The sequence below is a fragment of the Xenopus tropicalis genome, chromosome 10 (assembly GCF_000004195.4).
Source record: "Xenopus tropicalis strain Nigerian chromosome 10, UCB_Xtro_10.0, whole genome shotgun sequence".
Classification (NCBI taxonomy): Eukaryota; Metazoa; Chordata; class Amphibia; order Anura; family Pipidae; genus Xenopus; species Xenopus tropicalis.
Genome location: NC_030686.2, coordinates 19428825 through 19446255, shown reverse-complemented (window position 1 = coordinate 19446255; position 17431 = coordinate 19428825). Strand labels below are relative to the sequence as shown.

At 41.3% G+C, this 17431-nt stretch overlaps 1 protein-coding gene across 3 annotated transcripts in view; it reads right to left on the bottom strand.

The window, feature by feature from the left end:
• Positions 1-2615: 2615 nt before the first annotated feature.
• The window catches only part of ifi35 (interferon induced protein 35), a 34151-nt gene continuing 19335 nt past the window's right edge, over positions 2616-17431 (bottom strand). For all 3 annotated transcript variants that reach the window (XM_012952886.3, XM_031894662.1, XM_002932512.5), the window contains 4 exons: positions 15718-15824; positions 14096-14282; positions 11625-11731; positions 2616-3681 (listed from right to left, as the gene is read on the bottom strand). In XM_012952886.3, coding sequence (XP_012808340.1) covers positions 3487-3681; positions 11625-11731; positions 14096-14282; positions 15718-15824 — 596 coding nt within the window. In that variant the 3' untranslated portion in view covers positions 2616-3486. The remainder of the gene's footprint in view (positions 3682-11624; positions 11732-14095; positions 14283-15717; positions 15825-17431) is intronic.

Below are 17431 nucleotides of genomic sequence, written 5' to 3'. Positions count from 1 at the left end.
TGGGCCCTCCAATATACTGGTGAGCTCTTTCTAGGATAGTATTTTTTGGTAGCACAAATCAATTACTAAATGCACACCTAGGGGGAGATTTACTAATCCACGAATCCGAATCCCGAAAGGGAAAAATTCGGATTGGAAACAAAAATTTCAGCTTCTTTTCATCGCTGTCGCAACTTTTTCGTATTTGTTGCGACTTTTTCGTATTTGTTGCGACTTTTTCATCGCCGCCGTGACTTTATCGTATTTTGTAAACGGCGTATTATGTAAACGGCGGAAAAAACAATCCGATTTTTTCGTGACGGCGACGAAAAAGTCGCGGAAAATATATGAAAAAGTTGCGACGGCGACGAAAAAGTCGCGGAACATACAAAAAAGTCACGACGGCAAATGCATCAAATGGTATGTTTAACATATAATGCTCTTTATATGGTAAATATTCACAAAACAGTAAATACAATTACAATGCATAATTAACATATCACCAGTTGGACAAAATGTAAAAAAACAGACGTGTACGAAACAGATAAGTGAACATAGATGAATCATTAATTCTGATGTATATTTATATAGTACAAATATAGAGTGAACTGTTCTGAACGACGATTGATCTTAGACTCTCTACCGGGTGAATGGGACAATCTCATCACTGAAAATGGGTTTTTACCTCTTTGCAATAATGTCACTATTGGCACTTCCAGACTCAGCGAGAGTACTATTTCAACTGCGATTTTGCACTTTCAATGTTATTAACAATATATATTGATGTATTTATATGACACTTATGTATTGACACTACTGCACTTTATTATAACAATATGAAGGTATTTTATTGTCTGTAAACATATCATATGCTATACTACGGGAACAGAGCTTTTGGAACTATTCAAAACATTTCTATATATTCCCTTTTTAAAGAAAAAAATTTCCTTTGATATATTAAAAAAGATTTTTGTTGATAATGTTCTGTCCCCAATATTTCGATATGATGTGTAACTTTCACTATATGGAAAAATATACATTGTGTATTGTTAATGTTATTGGTAACTGCTAGGAGTTATATTTTTGTAAAAAGTATTTGTATGGCACCCTTGTTGTGAGTTAGTTAGAAACTATGTTTTCAGCTTTTTTCAATATGCACCAGGTTTTTTTGCCTGCGACTATTGTGACTCTCAACTATTCTGACTCGCGATAAGGTGTGTCTTATGGGTATTTCAACTTGCATAGAATACCTGCACATCAGAATCCCCTTGACAAAGGATTGTGTTCCAAAACGTTGGGGTTTTCTCAATTCACACATGTCTGCTTTTTCTGTTTTATTACACTTTGTCACTGGTGATATGTTAATTATGCATTGTAATTGTATTTACTGTTTTGTGAATATTTGCCATATAAAGAGCATTATATGTTAAACATACCATTTGCTGCCTTTTTGTGGTTACTAGGTGTGCATTGAGTGATTGATTGATTTGTATAAATATTCTGTTTGCCCCCTTTATGGGCTTGGGGAACAGATTCTCATTTGAACCCTTTTTTCTTTTTTTTGCTGTCTTTGTTTTAAAGCCACTTTAGCAATTGTGGTGTGCCCTCCAAAACTATTAGCACAAATAAATGACCAGTTAGCACAATCTTCAGAGGGCTGCTGGATTGCAGCATTGTATGGCACCAAGGGAGACCGGTGTGCTATCCTACTTCTCTTTTTGCGACCTTTTGCGTGTGAATGCCTCTTGATTGTGAGTGCGTCTGAATGTGGATGTGTTGTCATGACGCTCCTGGTTATTGACTCCTGCCTGTTTACTGACTCTGACTGTACGCTGCCTGCCCTGACTCCTTGCCTGCATTGACTATAATTCTGTTTAACCCTTTTGTGTACTGCACTTTTGGATCAAACTCTGGCACGTTCAGGTTCTCTCTGTTAGTCCACAGCATAAAGTTCTGGGTATTAGTGTTAGTGAAGGCCAGTCCTAGCAGGTGTTCTTTTAAGCAGGGTTTCTGCTACATACATTGAGAAAAGCACTCTGAAGATTTATCTATCTGAAAATGTTCAATAAATGTATAAGGAAAGCTTACAATGAATTTTTCTTTCATTGTACCAAAACTGCAAACTGAACCTTTCAGCGATAAATAAGACTAGCCCTATATGCTTGCATGGAGGATTTGACCCAGTATCTCTTTTCCTCCCACCCTGATTCAACAGCATTTCTCCTTTTCCACACACACACACAGCATTTCTCCTTGCTCTCTACCAACACCACAATTCACAAAGATCATCCTACTCACAAATGTAGGAGTAGCCCCCCCCCCTCTTCTCCAGAATGCCCCAGTCCATTAACAACTACATTCTTCCCCCCCACACCAATCAATCCACATCAACCAAGTGTACAGCCCAATCAATCAGCACTACCCTCTGTACCCTACATCAATCCATCAGTATCCCTCCTAGATACCCCACTCTAACCAATCAGCATCTCCCCATATACCCCAATCCATCAACATCTCCCCTCCCACTCCAAGTGCCCTGTGCACTCCACCCCAATCCGTCAGCATCTCTTCTATATACCACACCACAATCCATCAGCATACATACAGTATGTATCTGTATAAATAATTCCATTACATTTTACTTTTTACAGACAAAGTTTTAATCAGCATTATTCAATATTAATCAAACTATCACTTCTGTTCGACAAACTAAGAAAAGAAGAAATTTAATTCCAACTTATCCAAGCAGTGTGTCCATAATGGGATTTCAGTGATTTTACTACCTCATCTAAAATTACTTTAACAATGACTTTGCTTCCAGGCTGTTCTGTTGTACCTGTCTGTAAATGAGCAATAACATTGAGTTATTTTTAGAAACATTATTTACTTCTTCATTAATGGCGATACAATATATTTGTATTAATATGATATATGTCTAAGTATGGATTATGACTTCATGTATTACAAATAGATGTTTGATTCTACCAGTTAAATATCATCCTTTTCAGTTAAATATCATCATTAAAACATCTTCATGATTCTTGTTATTTAAGCATAGTTATCTCCATTTATTCAATATTTTTAGTAAAAATAATTGAGCCATAGCTGAACTCGAAGAATGGAATCCTTGTCCCATAGTAAAATTAGTTTATGTGGGAACACTTAGGGGCTGATTAAACAAAGGAGAAGACATCTCCAGTTATTGATCTTGACTATAAATGCATTTCTCACGGTTTTTAAACAGTTCTATGTGCCAGTGGGGCATGCCAGTATCCCTTTATGGAAAAATTCAATACTGCTCTGATGAGCAGGGTTAGCAAATCCTTTCCAATAGAAATGTTGAGCAACTTGACCTACATTTTCAGGAATAACTGGCCTGAGATACAATATAATAATAAATGTGAGTAATGAACTCTTTGTTTTAGAAGCGTGACTGCTTTCTGATTTATTGTGAGATGAATAGAGGAAAAAATAAGAAAGTTCCTTGGACTTTGCTAAACCTATCCCTTAAGCTTCATCATCATCTTCAAATATAGCCACAGCTTGCTGTCCTTCTTGGCAATAAAGTAGGCCCTCCACTTCACCGCCTCCATTGCTTGGTTTCTGAAAGTAGATCTCTAGCAGATCCCGTAGGTCATCAACATTCTTTATGTCTGGGATCCCTGTGATCAGGACAGTTCTGTTACACTCAACATTCTTCATCTGGAAAAGACAAGTTGGCAAGAGACTGAGTTCTCCTGTTTCTATGAACTTAAATTAAGGTTACTATCAGTACCTATTTCAGGGGAACGGCCACGTTTAATATCCCCTATGCCTGTGAAAAAATGACCCCCAGCCAATCATTTCTATTCCAGAGCAGGAAAATTCTGTTTTTCTAGCAAAATATATTAAGATTGAATTATACGGCTGTGATGTTGCATGGATGTATGGCAATAGGGGAAATAGGGGGCCAAAAAGTGGGAGTGGTGTACAAAAATTTTACACAGCATGCTGCGTACACCACAACCCTCTTCTTGTCCCCAGATTTCATTTTGGAAATTTGGTAACATTGCCTTAACGTCTAGAGTCTTAACCCTTTTACTGCCAGCTGTTTTGGCCCTTTAGGGGCCTTTCCTCGGGGGGACTTTTAGTTTACCCAGGAAAACAATATATCGTTTCTTTCAGAACCAAAATATGGTAGAATTTTTGTGTAATTCCAATTCTGTAACAAGATATAGGCTTCTAAAGGTCTAAAAAATGCAAAAAAAATCTAATTTTCCATAATATAAACACACATACTAGAAACAAAAATTATTTTATGCACGAATATACAACTGATTTGGAAAGTCCCATGTCTCCTGAACGTGCCAATACCAAATATATATAGTTTTATGGAGATTTCTCACTTGTATAGGTCAAAAACTCCCAGCAGTACATTACCAAATTTCCAAAGCACTGCTCCAGAAAGCTGCATACTTTAGATTTCAAGGACAAAATTTCCACTAACAGAAGGTTTATCCCAGAAAATTGTTCATTTTTGGAAAGAATAGATTCTGGGGAATCCAGAATAGGCACAACTGTCTGTCTACTCCAAACTATCAAGTCGCAATGCTTTCCTAAAGTTATTGGTTTTTATCAAAATGTGTGATTTTTTTTAAAAATTACTTCAAAGCTTCCAGTCTACAGTATCTTATCTCCTACAGGTCATAAAGTAACCAAATAAAACACCCTAAATATGAACGCCAGGGGTCCACTGAACAGTTTGATGCCCAATATGTATAGGTTTACCTAAGTATGTGGCATTTAGGGGCCCCAATGTGAACATACCCCCATATGATCTATCATTTCTGTCATTTCAGCTCCTGCAAAATCAACACATTTACATCATTATATGTGGGATAAAGCTAGTAAAAAGTACACTCACCTCAGAAAGTCATATATTTTTGGAAAGTACACAACCCCCCGAATCTAAAATGGGTACCCATGTCTATCTACTCCAAAGTACCAAGCCACAAAGCTTTCCTAAAGCTGGCAATTTTGATGACATTTCCAAAAATCCCCTCAAAACTTCCACTTTGCAGCATCTTATCTCCCACATAGCATTAGGTACCAAGATAAAACACCCTAAATTTGAACGCCAGGGGTTCAATGAACAGTTTGATGCCCAATATGTATAGGTTTACCTAAGTATGTGGCATGTAGGGGCCCCAATGTGAACATACCCCCATATGATCTATCATTTCTGTCATTTCAGCTCCTGCAAAATCAACACATTTACATCATTATATGTGGGGTAAAGCTAGTAAAAAGTACACTCACCCCAGAAAGTCATATATTTTTGGAAAGTACACAACCCCCCGAATCTAAAATGGGTACCCATGTCTATCTACTCCAAAGTACCAAGCTGCAAAGCTTTCCCAAAGCTGGCAATTTTGATGACATTTCCAAAAATCCCTTCAAAGCTTCCAGTTTCCAGCACCTTCTCTCTCACATAGTATTAGGTACCAAGATAAAACACCCTAAATTTGAACCCCAGGGGTCCACTGAACAGTTTGATGTCCAATATGTATAGGTTTACCTAAGTATGTGGCATGTAGGGGCCCCAATGTGAACATACCCACATATGATCTATCATTTCTGTCATTTCAGCTCCTGCAAAATCAAGACATTTACATCATTATATGTGGGATAAAGCTAGTAAAAAGTACACTCACCCCAGAAAGTCATATATTTTTGGAAAGTACACAACCCCCCGAATCTAAAATGGGTACCCATGTTTTTCTACTCCAAAGTACCAAGCCACAAAGCTTTCCTAAAGCTGGCAATTTTGATGACATTTTTCAAAAATCCCCTCAAAACTTCCACTTTGCAGCATCTTATCTCCCACATAGCATTAGGTACCAAGATAAAACACCCTAAATTTGAACGCCAGGGGTTCACTGAACAGTTTGATGCCCAATATGTATAGGTTTACCTAAGTATGTGGCATGTAGGGGCCCCAATGTGAACATACCCCCATATGATGTGTCATTTCAAAAAATCAACACATTTACATCCTTTATGTGGGATAATGCTACAAAAAAGTATGCTCACCCCAGAAAGCCATATATTTTTGGAAAGTACACTTTCCCCCGAATCTAAAATGGATACCCGTGTCTTTCTACTCCAAAGTACCAAGCCGCAAAGCATTTCTAAAATTAGCAATTTTGATGACATTTCCAAAAATCCGCTCAAAGTTTCCACTTTGCAGCATCTTATCTCCCACATAGCATTAGGTACCAAGATAAAACACCCTAAATATGAATGCCAGGGGTCCACTGAACAGTTTGATGCCCAATATGTATAGGTTTACCTAAGCATGTGGCATGTAGGGGCCCCAATGTGAACATACCCCCATATGATGTGTCATTTAAAAAAATCAACACATTTACATCCTTTATGTGGGATAATGCTACAAAAAAGTACGCTCACCCCAGAAAGCCATATATTTTTGGAAAGTACACTTTCCCCCAAATCTAAAATGGGTACCCATGTCTTTCTACTCCAAAGTACCAAGCCGCAAAGCTTTCCTAAGTTTGACGATTTTTACAATATTTCAGAAAATCGCCTAAAAATGTTGAAGTTTGCCGCAATTATCTCACACAATTTCTTGCGTACAAAGGCAAATCACCACAAATAGGAACACCTAAGGTCTACTGAACAGTTTCATGCCCAATAGGCATAGATATACCAAAGTCTGTGGTATGTACTGACCCCAAAATGAAAATAGCTCATATGGATTTCTCGCCTGCAACCCCTGCTTTTGCATACAGAGCCCCCTGTCAGCGTATTATGTGCAGTAACACCCCCAAACTATACAGAAAAATCCAGAAAACCATATATTTTTGGAAAGTACACATTCTGACAAATCCAACAAGGGTAAAGAGTCCTTTCTACACCAAAGTACCAATCTGCAAAGCTTTCCTAAAGTTAGTGGTTTTTATGACATTTCAGAAAATCGCCTAAAAATGTTGAAGTTAGCTGCATTTATCTCACACAATTTCTTGCGTACAATGGCAAATCACCCCAAATAGGAACACCTAAGGTCTACTGAACAGTTTGATGCCCAATAGGCATAGATATACCAAAGTCTGCGGTATGTACTGAACCCAAAATGAAAATAGCGCATATGGATTTCTCACCTGCAAACCCAGCTTTTGCATACAGAGCCCCCTGTCAGCGTATTATGTGCAATAACACCCCCAAACTATACAGAAAAATCCAGAAAACCATATATTTTTGGAAAGTACACATTCTGACAAATCCAACAAGGGTAAAGAGTCCTTTCTACACCAAAGTACCAATCTGCAAAGCTTTCCTAAAGTTAGTGGTTTTTATGACATTTCAGAAAATCGCCTAAAAATGTTGAAGTTAGCTGCATTTATCTCACACAATATCTTGCGTACAAAGGCAAATCACCCCAAATAGGAACACCTAAGGTCTACTGAACAGTTTGATGCCCAATATGCATAGATATACCAAAGTCTGCGGTATGTACTGAACCCAAAATGAAAATAGCGCATAAGGATTTCTCGCCTGCCAACTCAGCTTCTGCCCACAGAGCCCACTGTCAGCGTATTATGTGCAATAACCCCCCCTAACTATACACAGACCCCCAGAAAACCATATATTTTTGGAAAGTACACATTCTGATGAATTCAAAATAGGTAAAGTTATTTTTGTACACCAAAGTTACACCTGGCAAAGCTACGCTAAAAACAGATCAGGAATACTAATACATGGATAAAAATGCAATAAAACCACAAAAATTGTGCAAATCAGCGAAACAACAAAATAAGTCACACGACAGTGTAATTAGTGGTCAGAATATCTGATCCAATAGTCACGCTGTCAAAATAAACAGTTTTCAAGGAAAATAAACTAAAAACAAGCAGTAAAATGAAAAATAAATAAATAATACAAAAAAAGTTTGCGTATACATGTGTGTACATATGTAAAGTAGTGTAACAATGTGTAAGTGTGTATATGAGTGTATATAAGTGTATATTAGTGTGTAAAATGAAAAAAAAAACAAAAAAACAAAAACAAAAAAATAAACAAAAAAAAGTGCTAAATTATGTGCTGTATGTAGGTATAAATGTGTGTAAATGAGTGTAAGTGTGTAAATACAATAAATAAAAACACACTTACCTGTCCAGAAGATCCGGATCGCATGGCTGGCCCTCCTGCAGTAATCCCGGTGAGTGGGCGGCTCTTTGGGGGGGGGACAGGAAGCAGGAAGCGGGTGCAAGCAGCAGACGCGATGCGATCGCGTCTGCTGCTTGGGGGGGGCGCCCTGCGACGATCGCGTCGCAGGGCCGACATGACAGCCTCCCTGGCTCGTTGCCCAGGGGGCTGTCATCTCTAAAAACTCTCTGCTGAAGCGGCATGCGCCAAGAGACGTACGGCGTTGGCAGATAAAGACTTTCCCTGCAACGACGTACGCCGTACGTCGTTGGCAGGGAAAGGGTTAAAGACTTAAAGTCTAGAGTAACGTCTAGATCAGGAATTGCACACCTTGGGTTCCCAACACTCCAACAAAAAATGTGGAGTCAGATTTACCAAAACTCAAATTTTTCTCACTTTTATTTCTTTTAAACTTCTAATGAACTCATTTTCGGCGAGAAAACCTTTCTGACTTTGAACCTTCATTGCATGATTTTGGAAGCCTCCCATAGGGCTCAATGGCACTCTGCAGCTCCAACCTGGCCCAAGGAAAGTCTCCCATAGGGCTCAATGGCACTCTGCAGCTCCAACCTGGCCCAAGGAAAGTCTCCCATAGGGCTCAATGGCACTCTGCAGCTCCAACCCGGCCCAAGGAAAGTCTCCTATAGGGCTCAATGGCACTCTGCAGCTCCAACACGGCCCAAGGAAAGTCTCCCATAGGGCTCAATGGCACTCTACAGCTCCAACCCGGCCCAAGAAAAGTCTCCCATAGGGCTCAATGGCACTCTGCAGCTCCAACCCAGCCCAAGGAAAGTCTCCCATAGGGCTCAATGGCACTCTGCAGCTCCAACCCGGCCCAAGGAAAGTCTCCCATAGGGCTCAATGGCACTCTGCAGCTCCAACCCGGCCCAAGGAAAGTCTCCCATAGGGCTCAATGGCACTCTGCAGCTCCAACTCAGCCCAAGGAAAGTCTCCCATAGGGCTCAATGGCACTCTGCAGCTCCAACCCGGCCCAAGGAAAGTCTCCCATAGGGCTCAATGGCACTCTGCAGCTCCAACCCGGCCCAAGGAAAGTCTCCCATAGGGCTCAATGGCACTCTGCAGCTCCAACCCGGGCCAAGGAAAGTCTCCCATAGGGCTCAATGGCACTCTGCAGCTCCAACCCGGCCCAAGGAAAGTCTCCCATAGGGCTCAATGGCACTCTGCAGCTCCAACCCGGCCCAAGGAAAGTCTCCCATAGGGCTCAATGGCACTCTGCCGCTCCAACCTGGCCCAAGGAAAGTCTCCCATAGGGCTCAATGGCACTCTGCAGTTCCAACCTGGCCCAAGGAAAGTCTCCCATAGGGCTCAATGGCACTCTGCAGCTCCAACCCGGCCCAAGGAAAGCCTCCCATAGGACTCAATGGCATTCGGCAGCTCCAACCTGGCCCAAGGAAAGTCTCCGATAGGGCTCAATGGCACTCTGCAGCTCCAACCTGGCCCAAGGAAAGTCTCCCATAGGGCTCAATGGCACTCTGCAGCTCCAACCTGGCCCAAGGAAAGTCTCCCATAGGGCTCAATGACACTCTGCAGCTCCAACCTGGCCCAAGGAAAGTCTCCCATAGGGCTCAATGGCACTCTGCAGCTCCAACCCGGCCCAAGGAAAGTCTCCCATAGGGCTCAATGGCACTCTGCAGCTCCAACCCGGCCCAAGGAAAGTCTCCCATAGGGCTCAATGGCACTCTGCAGTTCCAACCTGGCCCAAGGAAAGTCACGATACCGAAGCTTGAATGAATCTGAAACTTTCATACTTGTTGTGACAAATACGATTGTGTTGCGCAAATTGTCGCAAAGTATGAAAATGTTGCGCAAATTAAAAAAATATGATTTTTTTGTATTCGGACTCAATCGTACATTAATGAATGTGCCCCTAAATGTTGCACTACAAAGGGTGCCAAATCAAAATGTCTACTTTCAACCCCTTCACACTCACTGCTAGGTAAATGTAAACCGGGAAAACACAAACAGAAGTTTCATGGGGTCCCAGCTCAGGAATGTTAGAGATTTGTACCTTCCTCATTGCAAAACGTCAGGATTACATTCCTGGAATCAGAAAGAAACTCTCTGTTTTCCACTTCCCCACCATTAAGAATGGCAGCAGTTTAAATTTAAACCAATAAAAGTCAGTAGGTAAATTGTGGTTGGTGGGTGTGCCCACTTTTTCTATCCTTGAGTTGAAGTCACCCAGTGATATGGCACTCTGCAGCTCCAACCCGGCCCAAGGAAAGCCTCCCATAGGACTCAATGGCATTCGGCAGCTCCAACCTGGCCCAAGGAAAGTCTCCGATAGGGCTCAATGGCACTCTGCAGCTCCAACTTGGCCCAAGGAAAGTCTCCCATAGGGCTCAATGGCACTCTGCAGCTCCAACCTGGCCCAAGGAAAGTCTCCCATAGGGCTCAATGGCACTCTGCAGCTCCAACCTGGCCCAAGGAAAGTCTCCCATAGGGCTCAATGGCACTCTGCAGCTCCAACCTGGCCCAAGGAAAGTCTCCCATAGGGCTCAATGGCACTCTGCAGTTCCAACCTGGCCCAAGGAAAGTCACGATACCGAAGCTTGAATGAATCTGAAACTTTCATACTTGTTGTGACAAATACGATTGTGTTGCGCAAATTGTCGCAAAGTATGAAAATGTTGCGCAAATTAAAAAAATATGATTTTTTTGTATTCGGACTCAATCGTACATTAATGAATGTGCCCCTAAATGTTGCACTACAAAGGGTGCCAAATCAAAATGTCTACTTTCAACCCCTTCACACTCACTGCTAGGTAAATGTAAACCGGGAAAACACAAACAGAAGTTTCATGGGGTCCCAGCTCAGGAATGTTAGAGATTTGTACCTTCCTCATTGCAAAACGTCAGGATTACATTCCTGGAATCAGAAAGAAACTCTCTGTTTTCCACTTCCCCACCATTAAGAATGGCAGCAGTTTAAATTTAAACCAATAAAAGTCAGTAGGTAAATTGTGGTTGGTGGGTGTGCCCACTTTTTCTATCCTTGAGTTGAAGTCACCCAGTGATAAACAGTAGGCACCCTGGCATAAATAGTGTGAGAATTACAGCATTTTAAATTAAAACCAATAAACTTGAATGGATGAAATCTGATTGGTCTAAAATTTTTATATTTTTGTGGTTTTTCAGTTGTTTAGCATGTTCAGCAGCTCGCCAGTCTGTTATTTTCGCAGCTTTCTGGTTGCTAGGGCCTTATATACCCTAGCAACCAGGCAGTAGCCTCACAGAGTAATTGTTTTTTATGACTACTGGGGTCAGTGAACCACCCCCCCCCCCATTTGAACTTTGGAAAGGGGGAGAAAAGGAAAGCAAATAATAAAATATAAATAATGAAGACCAATTACAAAGTTGCTAGGAATAGGACATACTAAAAGTTGACAAATATGAATTACCCCTTTAACAGATCTCACCTTGAATTGTTTGATGTTGCCATCCAGGGAAGGCGTTACATGAACTTCTTGGGTGAAATTACCAAAAGGTACCTTAAATTTCTTTTTCTCTAGCAACTGTGGAACAACTGTAGTACAACATAATAACAGAATTAATTCAACATAATAGCCAAAGTAATCATTCACTGCCATATCTAAATGATGGAAATCAGTATGCATTCCTATTCAAGACATAAGCATTCCTAAATATCCATGAGGGTATATTTCCATACTTATTCATTATACTTCTTTCTTATCTTGCTGCAGTAGATCCTTACACTTTAGCAACTCTTAGGGGGTGATTTATCACTATCGAATTTGATTTTTGTCTGTGATTCCAATTTTGTTGTGCAAAAAAATTCCCAAATTCAAATTATGGATTTCAAAACTCAAATGTTTTATATTTATTAAGCCCCAAAAAATTTCAAATCTAAAAATTTGCCATCCAAAAGCTTGCGAGTTTATGTAGAAGTCAATGAGAGTTATAGTTATTTTAGATAAAATGATGCAGTTTTTCAATTTGAGTTTTTCAATGAGTCTGCAGACCCATTGAAAATGAGGACTAGAATGCGAATTTGATGCCAGTTTTTTCCCCCTGCAGTTTGATTTGATGAGAACTACTTGCAAATAACTTCATTTTGAATAATATATACTTGAAATGACCTAGAATGACATTTCCTAAAGAGTTAAGGTCACTCAGGAGTCAAATCTGAAGATTCATGGGAAGATAGCAGCCACCTACCCTGCCAGATTCTAGGCTAGCCCCAGTCTAGACAAAAGCAGTGGGTAATTAGAGACTAATTCATGGTTCATATGCTCCAAGCTGCACAAATCCTAATCCCCAAAAAATGTAAGATTATTTTCCCCCTCTAGCAGCACTTAGCACTTACATCTTTGGTATCGGAGTGGGTCAAGAGAAGGTGCTATTGCCCTCTCTGCACTAGAAGAGCCAAATTTCCATTTTAAAGAACCAATATTTGGCTCTTAAAGCAGTTTTTTGTTGCCCCTGGTAAATGGGCGCTCGCTCCTGCCTGATGGAAGGAGCTGTCCTGGTAACAGCTATAAAGTATGGTAAAGCTAAGGAATATGGAGAGGTTTGGGCAATATAGTCAACTGATCAAAATTAACATCTATACCTTGAGTCATTTGTCTAAGCTATATTTTAGTCTGCCTCCCCTTACCCTTTCTTTACCTAAAGTAGTATTATTATTAGTATCACATCCTTTAGTACATACGTATATACATAGTGACAGGTCAAACCGCAGGAGTTCCAGGGTGATCAAAAAATTCTTCTTGATCTTGTCCTAACAAACACTTAGGGCCAGAGATTCAAAACCTATTGGGCTCTCCTCACTTTGGATCTCAAGGCAGTGGGTCAGAGACCAGGAAGTGAAAGTAGATTTGCTGTGATGTATATTCAAACAGCAAGATAAGGGTTCTCATACATGTTATTAATAGGTAATTGATATGTCAGATTAAGTGGCCAATTCACTAATGTATGAATCCGAATTCTGAAATCTGATCATTTCTGATGATTGCAACTGTCACGAAAATTCTTTTTGTTTGAATGCGAAAATTTCGTACTTACGATCCAAAAACGATTAAAATCCAAAGATCCATTAAAACAATCTTTGCGAATGGAGATCCGATAGTCACAAAATTTTCGTATCCGAACAATCATTAACAGCGAGAAAACCTTTCTGACTTTGAACCTTCAGTTCATGATTTTGGAAGCCTCCCGTAGGAATCAATGGCACTTTGCAGCTCCAACCCGGCCCAAGGAAAGTCTCCCATAGGGCTCAATGGCACTCTGCAGCTCCAACCGGGCCAAGGAAAGTCTCCCATAGGGCTCAATGGCACTCTGCAGCTCCAACCCGGCCCAAGGAAAGTCTCCCATAGGGCTCAATGGCACTCTGCAGCTCCAACCCGGCCCAAGGAAAGTCTCCCATAGGGCTCAATGGCACTCTGCAGCTCCAACCCGGCCCAAGGAAAGTCTCCCATAGGGCTCAATGGCACTCTGCAGCTCCAACCCGGCCCAAGGAAAGTCTCCCATAGGGCTCAATGGCACTCTGCAGCTCCAACCCGGCCCAAGGAAAGTCTCCCATAGGGCTCAATGGCACTCTGCAGCTCCAACCCGGCCCAAGGAAAGTCTCCCATAGGGCTCAATGGCACTCTGCAGCTCCAACCTGGCCCAAGGAAAGTCACAATACCGAAGCTTGAATGAATCTGAAACTTTTGTACTCGTTGCGACAAATACAATTTTGTTGCACAAATTGTCGCGAAGTATGAAAATGTTGTGCAAATTAAAAAAATACGATTTTTTTGTATTCGGACTCAATCGTACATTGATGAATGTGCCCCTAAATGTTGCACTACAGAGGGTGCCAAATCAAAATGTCTACTTTCAACCCATTCACACTCATTGCTAGGTAAATGTAAACCGAGATTTGTACCTTCCTCATTGTAAAATGTCAGGATTACATTCCTGGAATCAGAAAGAAACTCTCTGTTTTCCACTTCGCCACCATTATTCTTAGCCTTAGAGAAGAAAAGTTCTAGTTTGTCCAAGAGGTTTTCTTCAGGCAAGGAAGGTGGAAGATTAGAAATCAAAATTTTCTTTCTGCTTAGGCTCATATCCACCTGAAAAGCAATGATAGGGTGGTTATCATAGAATAGAAAATACACTAATAAGCAGAGGGTACAAAGATGTCAGTGGTATTCTGTACTTGCGTACTTATATTGCCTAATTGCCTAAAAAAAGCCCAGTTACAAACTATTTCATACCGTTTGGCCCTAGGGTATAAGGGCTGTTGGATTGCATCAATGAACTGATTTAGGCCCATTGGGGGTGCCCATACACAGAAAGATAAGCTGCCAAATCAGTCTGAAGGACCCCAATCAGCAGCTGAAATCTGCCCTTGTATGGCCATCTTAACTTTTACCACCTAGGACACCTGCAAGAAATCCTCTTGGTCCCCACACCTCACGTGTTTGTGAGAGCTTTAAAATGTGGTGCGGGTACAGGTCTGAGCCCAGGGGGAAAGAAGCCTGGTCTGTATTTAGCTCTTTCTCTTGGAGTTGCATATCTGAAGTTTTGCTGCGGATCAAGTATGTTCAGTCAAAGTCAGTGACATCAATGGACACACGATGCTAAGGGAACCCTTTGACTGCCAGCAGGTTGCCAGTAATGTCCATAATTCTATTCAACAGAGAAATCTAAGCAGACAGGCTGGCACTTACTGCAATTGCTAAGTAGCACGTATGGGCACTAGTACTTTTGAAAATAGCATCAAAGCACACTCAAATTAGCTCTACTTGAGTGCTTTGCTTTACATTAGTAAATAAGACTTGTAGTTTTGTAAATCCAGTAACCAACCCACCAATGTCACAGCAGCAATTGGATGTGTACACACCAGCACTCAATTTCTCAGCGATAAGAAGACAGCTTTATTTCACATCCTAACGTGTATCATTGAGAAACTGATTGCTGGTTTGCTGGTCCAATTGCTGCTCCTTGACATTGTTGCTCCTCTCTATGGGACTAGGGCGCCGCACTCAGACCACAATCTCAGCGAGGTGAGTGAGCAAATGGATGCGCTATTTGTTTGAGTTTTGAATTGTCAGAACAGAAGAAGCCTCTGAAAGGGAAGGGTCTGGGGCATAGCACCTGGGCCAGGACCACCATGTGGTGAGATTTTTTGATTAAGGAGACGAGCAGAGTGAGGGCTCCTCAGATATCTGTTAAGTTGCTCACAACTGTAAGGGCATTCTTTAGTGAATAGAATAGAGGTTTAAAGAAACAACCCACCAAACCAAAACACAAATCTGATCCTGGATTTAATGTGTCAGAATGAGCTCCTAACTAAAAACATATGACCTTTTCCGGTTGACTTGTATGTGGCACCCATATATCTATTATGCACATATTAAGTGAGAGGTATTAATACTTGTTAGTTCATATTATGACCAGACCTAAGATTAAAAAGAGCTGGCACTTCTTTAGGTAATTTGGTAAAAATCTACTCATTCCACACTTTGACAAAGAGACTGGATCTGGATTATTGCCAAAACTTACATTAATGCTCTCCAGTAACATGAGTTCCACAGGCTTGGCTTGCACAAACACCCGACATTCCTCAATTGTAACCTCAATTTGTTCCTTTTGAATTATATTTCTGGCAACTAAGGAGAAACATGATTTTTTAAGGTCAGAAAAATTTAAAGATACTTTTTTATAGATACTTTTTATTAGAGTTAAACAATTTTTGCAAGACAGACCATCATGAGGTGTGACCTGTTATACTTCATTTTAAAATGTGACTCCATTTTGTAACTGCCGTCTGCAAGGCCTGACACCCAATAAAAGTTATTTTTCCCTAAGAAGTATCCTTGAGCAGCTTGCATATTTTGTATGTTATCATTTTGCTGACACATCCCATGCTGGTCAGCACTGAAGTAAAGATGGTTTGCACTTATGTACACAAAGGGTATAAAAGCTATGTGCACACAAAAATAAACTGAACAAGTTTGAACTGTCCCGATGGTTGTGTCCTTCTTGTTACCATGCACGTCTTTGTCCCGGCAGGAGGGCTCCCGCAGATCCCTACACTAAAGGTGGCCATACACCTTTAGATCCACTCGCTTGGTGATGTCGCCAAGCGAGCGGATCTTCTCCCGATATCCCCCACCTAAGGGTGGGCGAATCCAGGCTAATTCGGTCATTTGGCCCTGGGGCCAAACTATCGAATTATAAAGACGGGTATAGGCAACGTCGCCCCGATCCGACTACATTTTTTAACCTGCCTGATCCATATCTGCCCAATTTCAGGCCAGATATCGGGCAGGCCCAACGTTAGTGCCCCTACACGGGCTGATTAGCAGCTAGAAAAGGCCCGTGTATGGCCACCTTAAGGGGTTTATTATCATGCTGTGTAAAAAGTGGAGTGACGCATTACCAGGAGAGGTCCCGACTGCTCCGTATGGGAGCCAAATGCCCGGCGAGGCCACAAAGGCCCTAGGCCCCGCCACCTCCATACATCCCTCTGTACCCGGTCCTAGGTGACCCATGGACGGAGGATGACATTGCAATTGCTGTTTGCGCCTTGGGCAAGAGCAACCAATAGAGTCTGAACCAGAACCGTCAGGTGAGATTAGTGATGAAGAAGAGGTTAAAAGTGAAGGAAGACTGTATTTGTCAGAACAATACCCATTCCTGACAGCTGGCAATGAAAATACAATTAAACCCCTAGACGCTCAAGCTTTAAATGCCATTTTGGCTAACTGCTCAAACAGCCACAGTCAATTACTTAAAACGCACGGCTGTGATTTAACTGTTGAGTAAATAAGACTTATTACTGAAGCAACTCTGGGCAATGACCCAGAATCTAGTTTTAATTATACTCTTGTCCCCGTGCTAACACTTGTTGCCCCAGGCACCCGCTTAGAACTAGGGAGCAGGTAGACTGAATGTGGGACGAGGTTTTGGCAGAACTCAGGAGATTTTATGGAAATTGCAAGTCGTTGGCATTAGGTACAGCATGCAAACAGAAGGTAGGAGAATCTGTGATTACATTGTCAGATTTAAGAAAAACTGGCAGGAAGTGGCAGGTCTTTCAACCACAAACAAGATGGGGATGGTACAGTATATGCGCAGACAGCAATGGGAGGATTGCAAGGGGAAGTTCAGCGAGTAGCCAACAAATCATTGATGATTGGATCTCTAAAGAGCCTAGAGAGACTTTGACAATGCTTTAATCTCAAAGTACACTGCAGGGTGTTTTGAGGCTGTT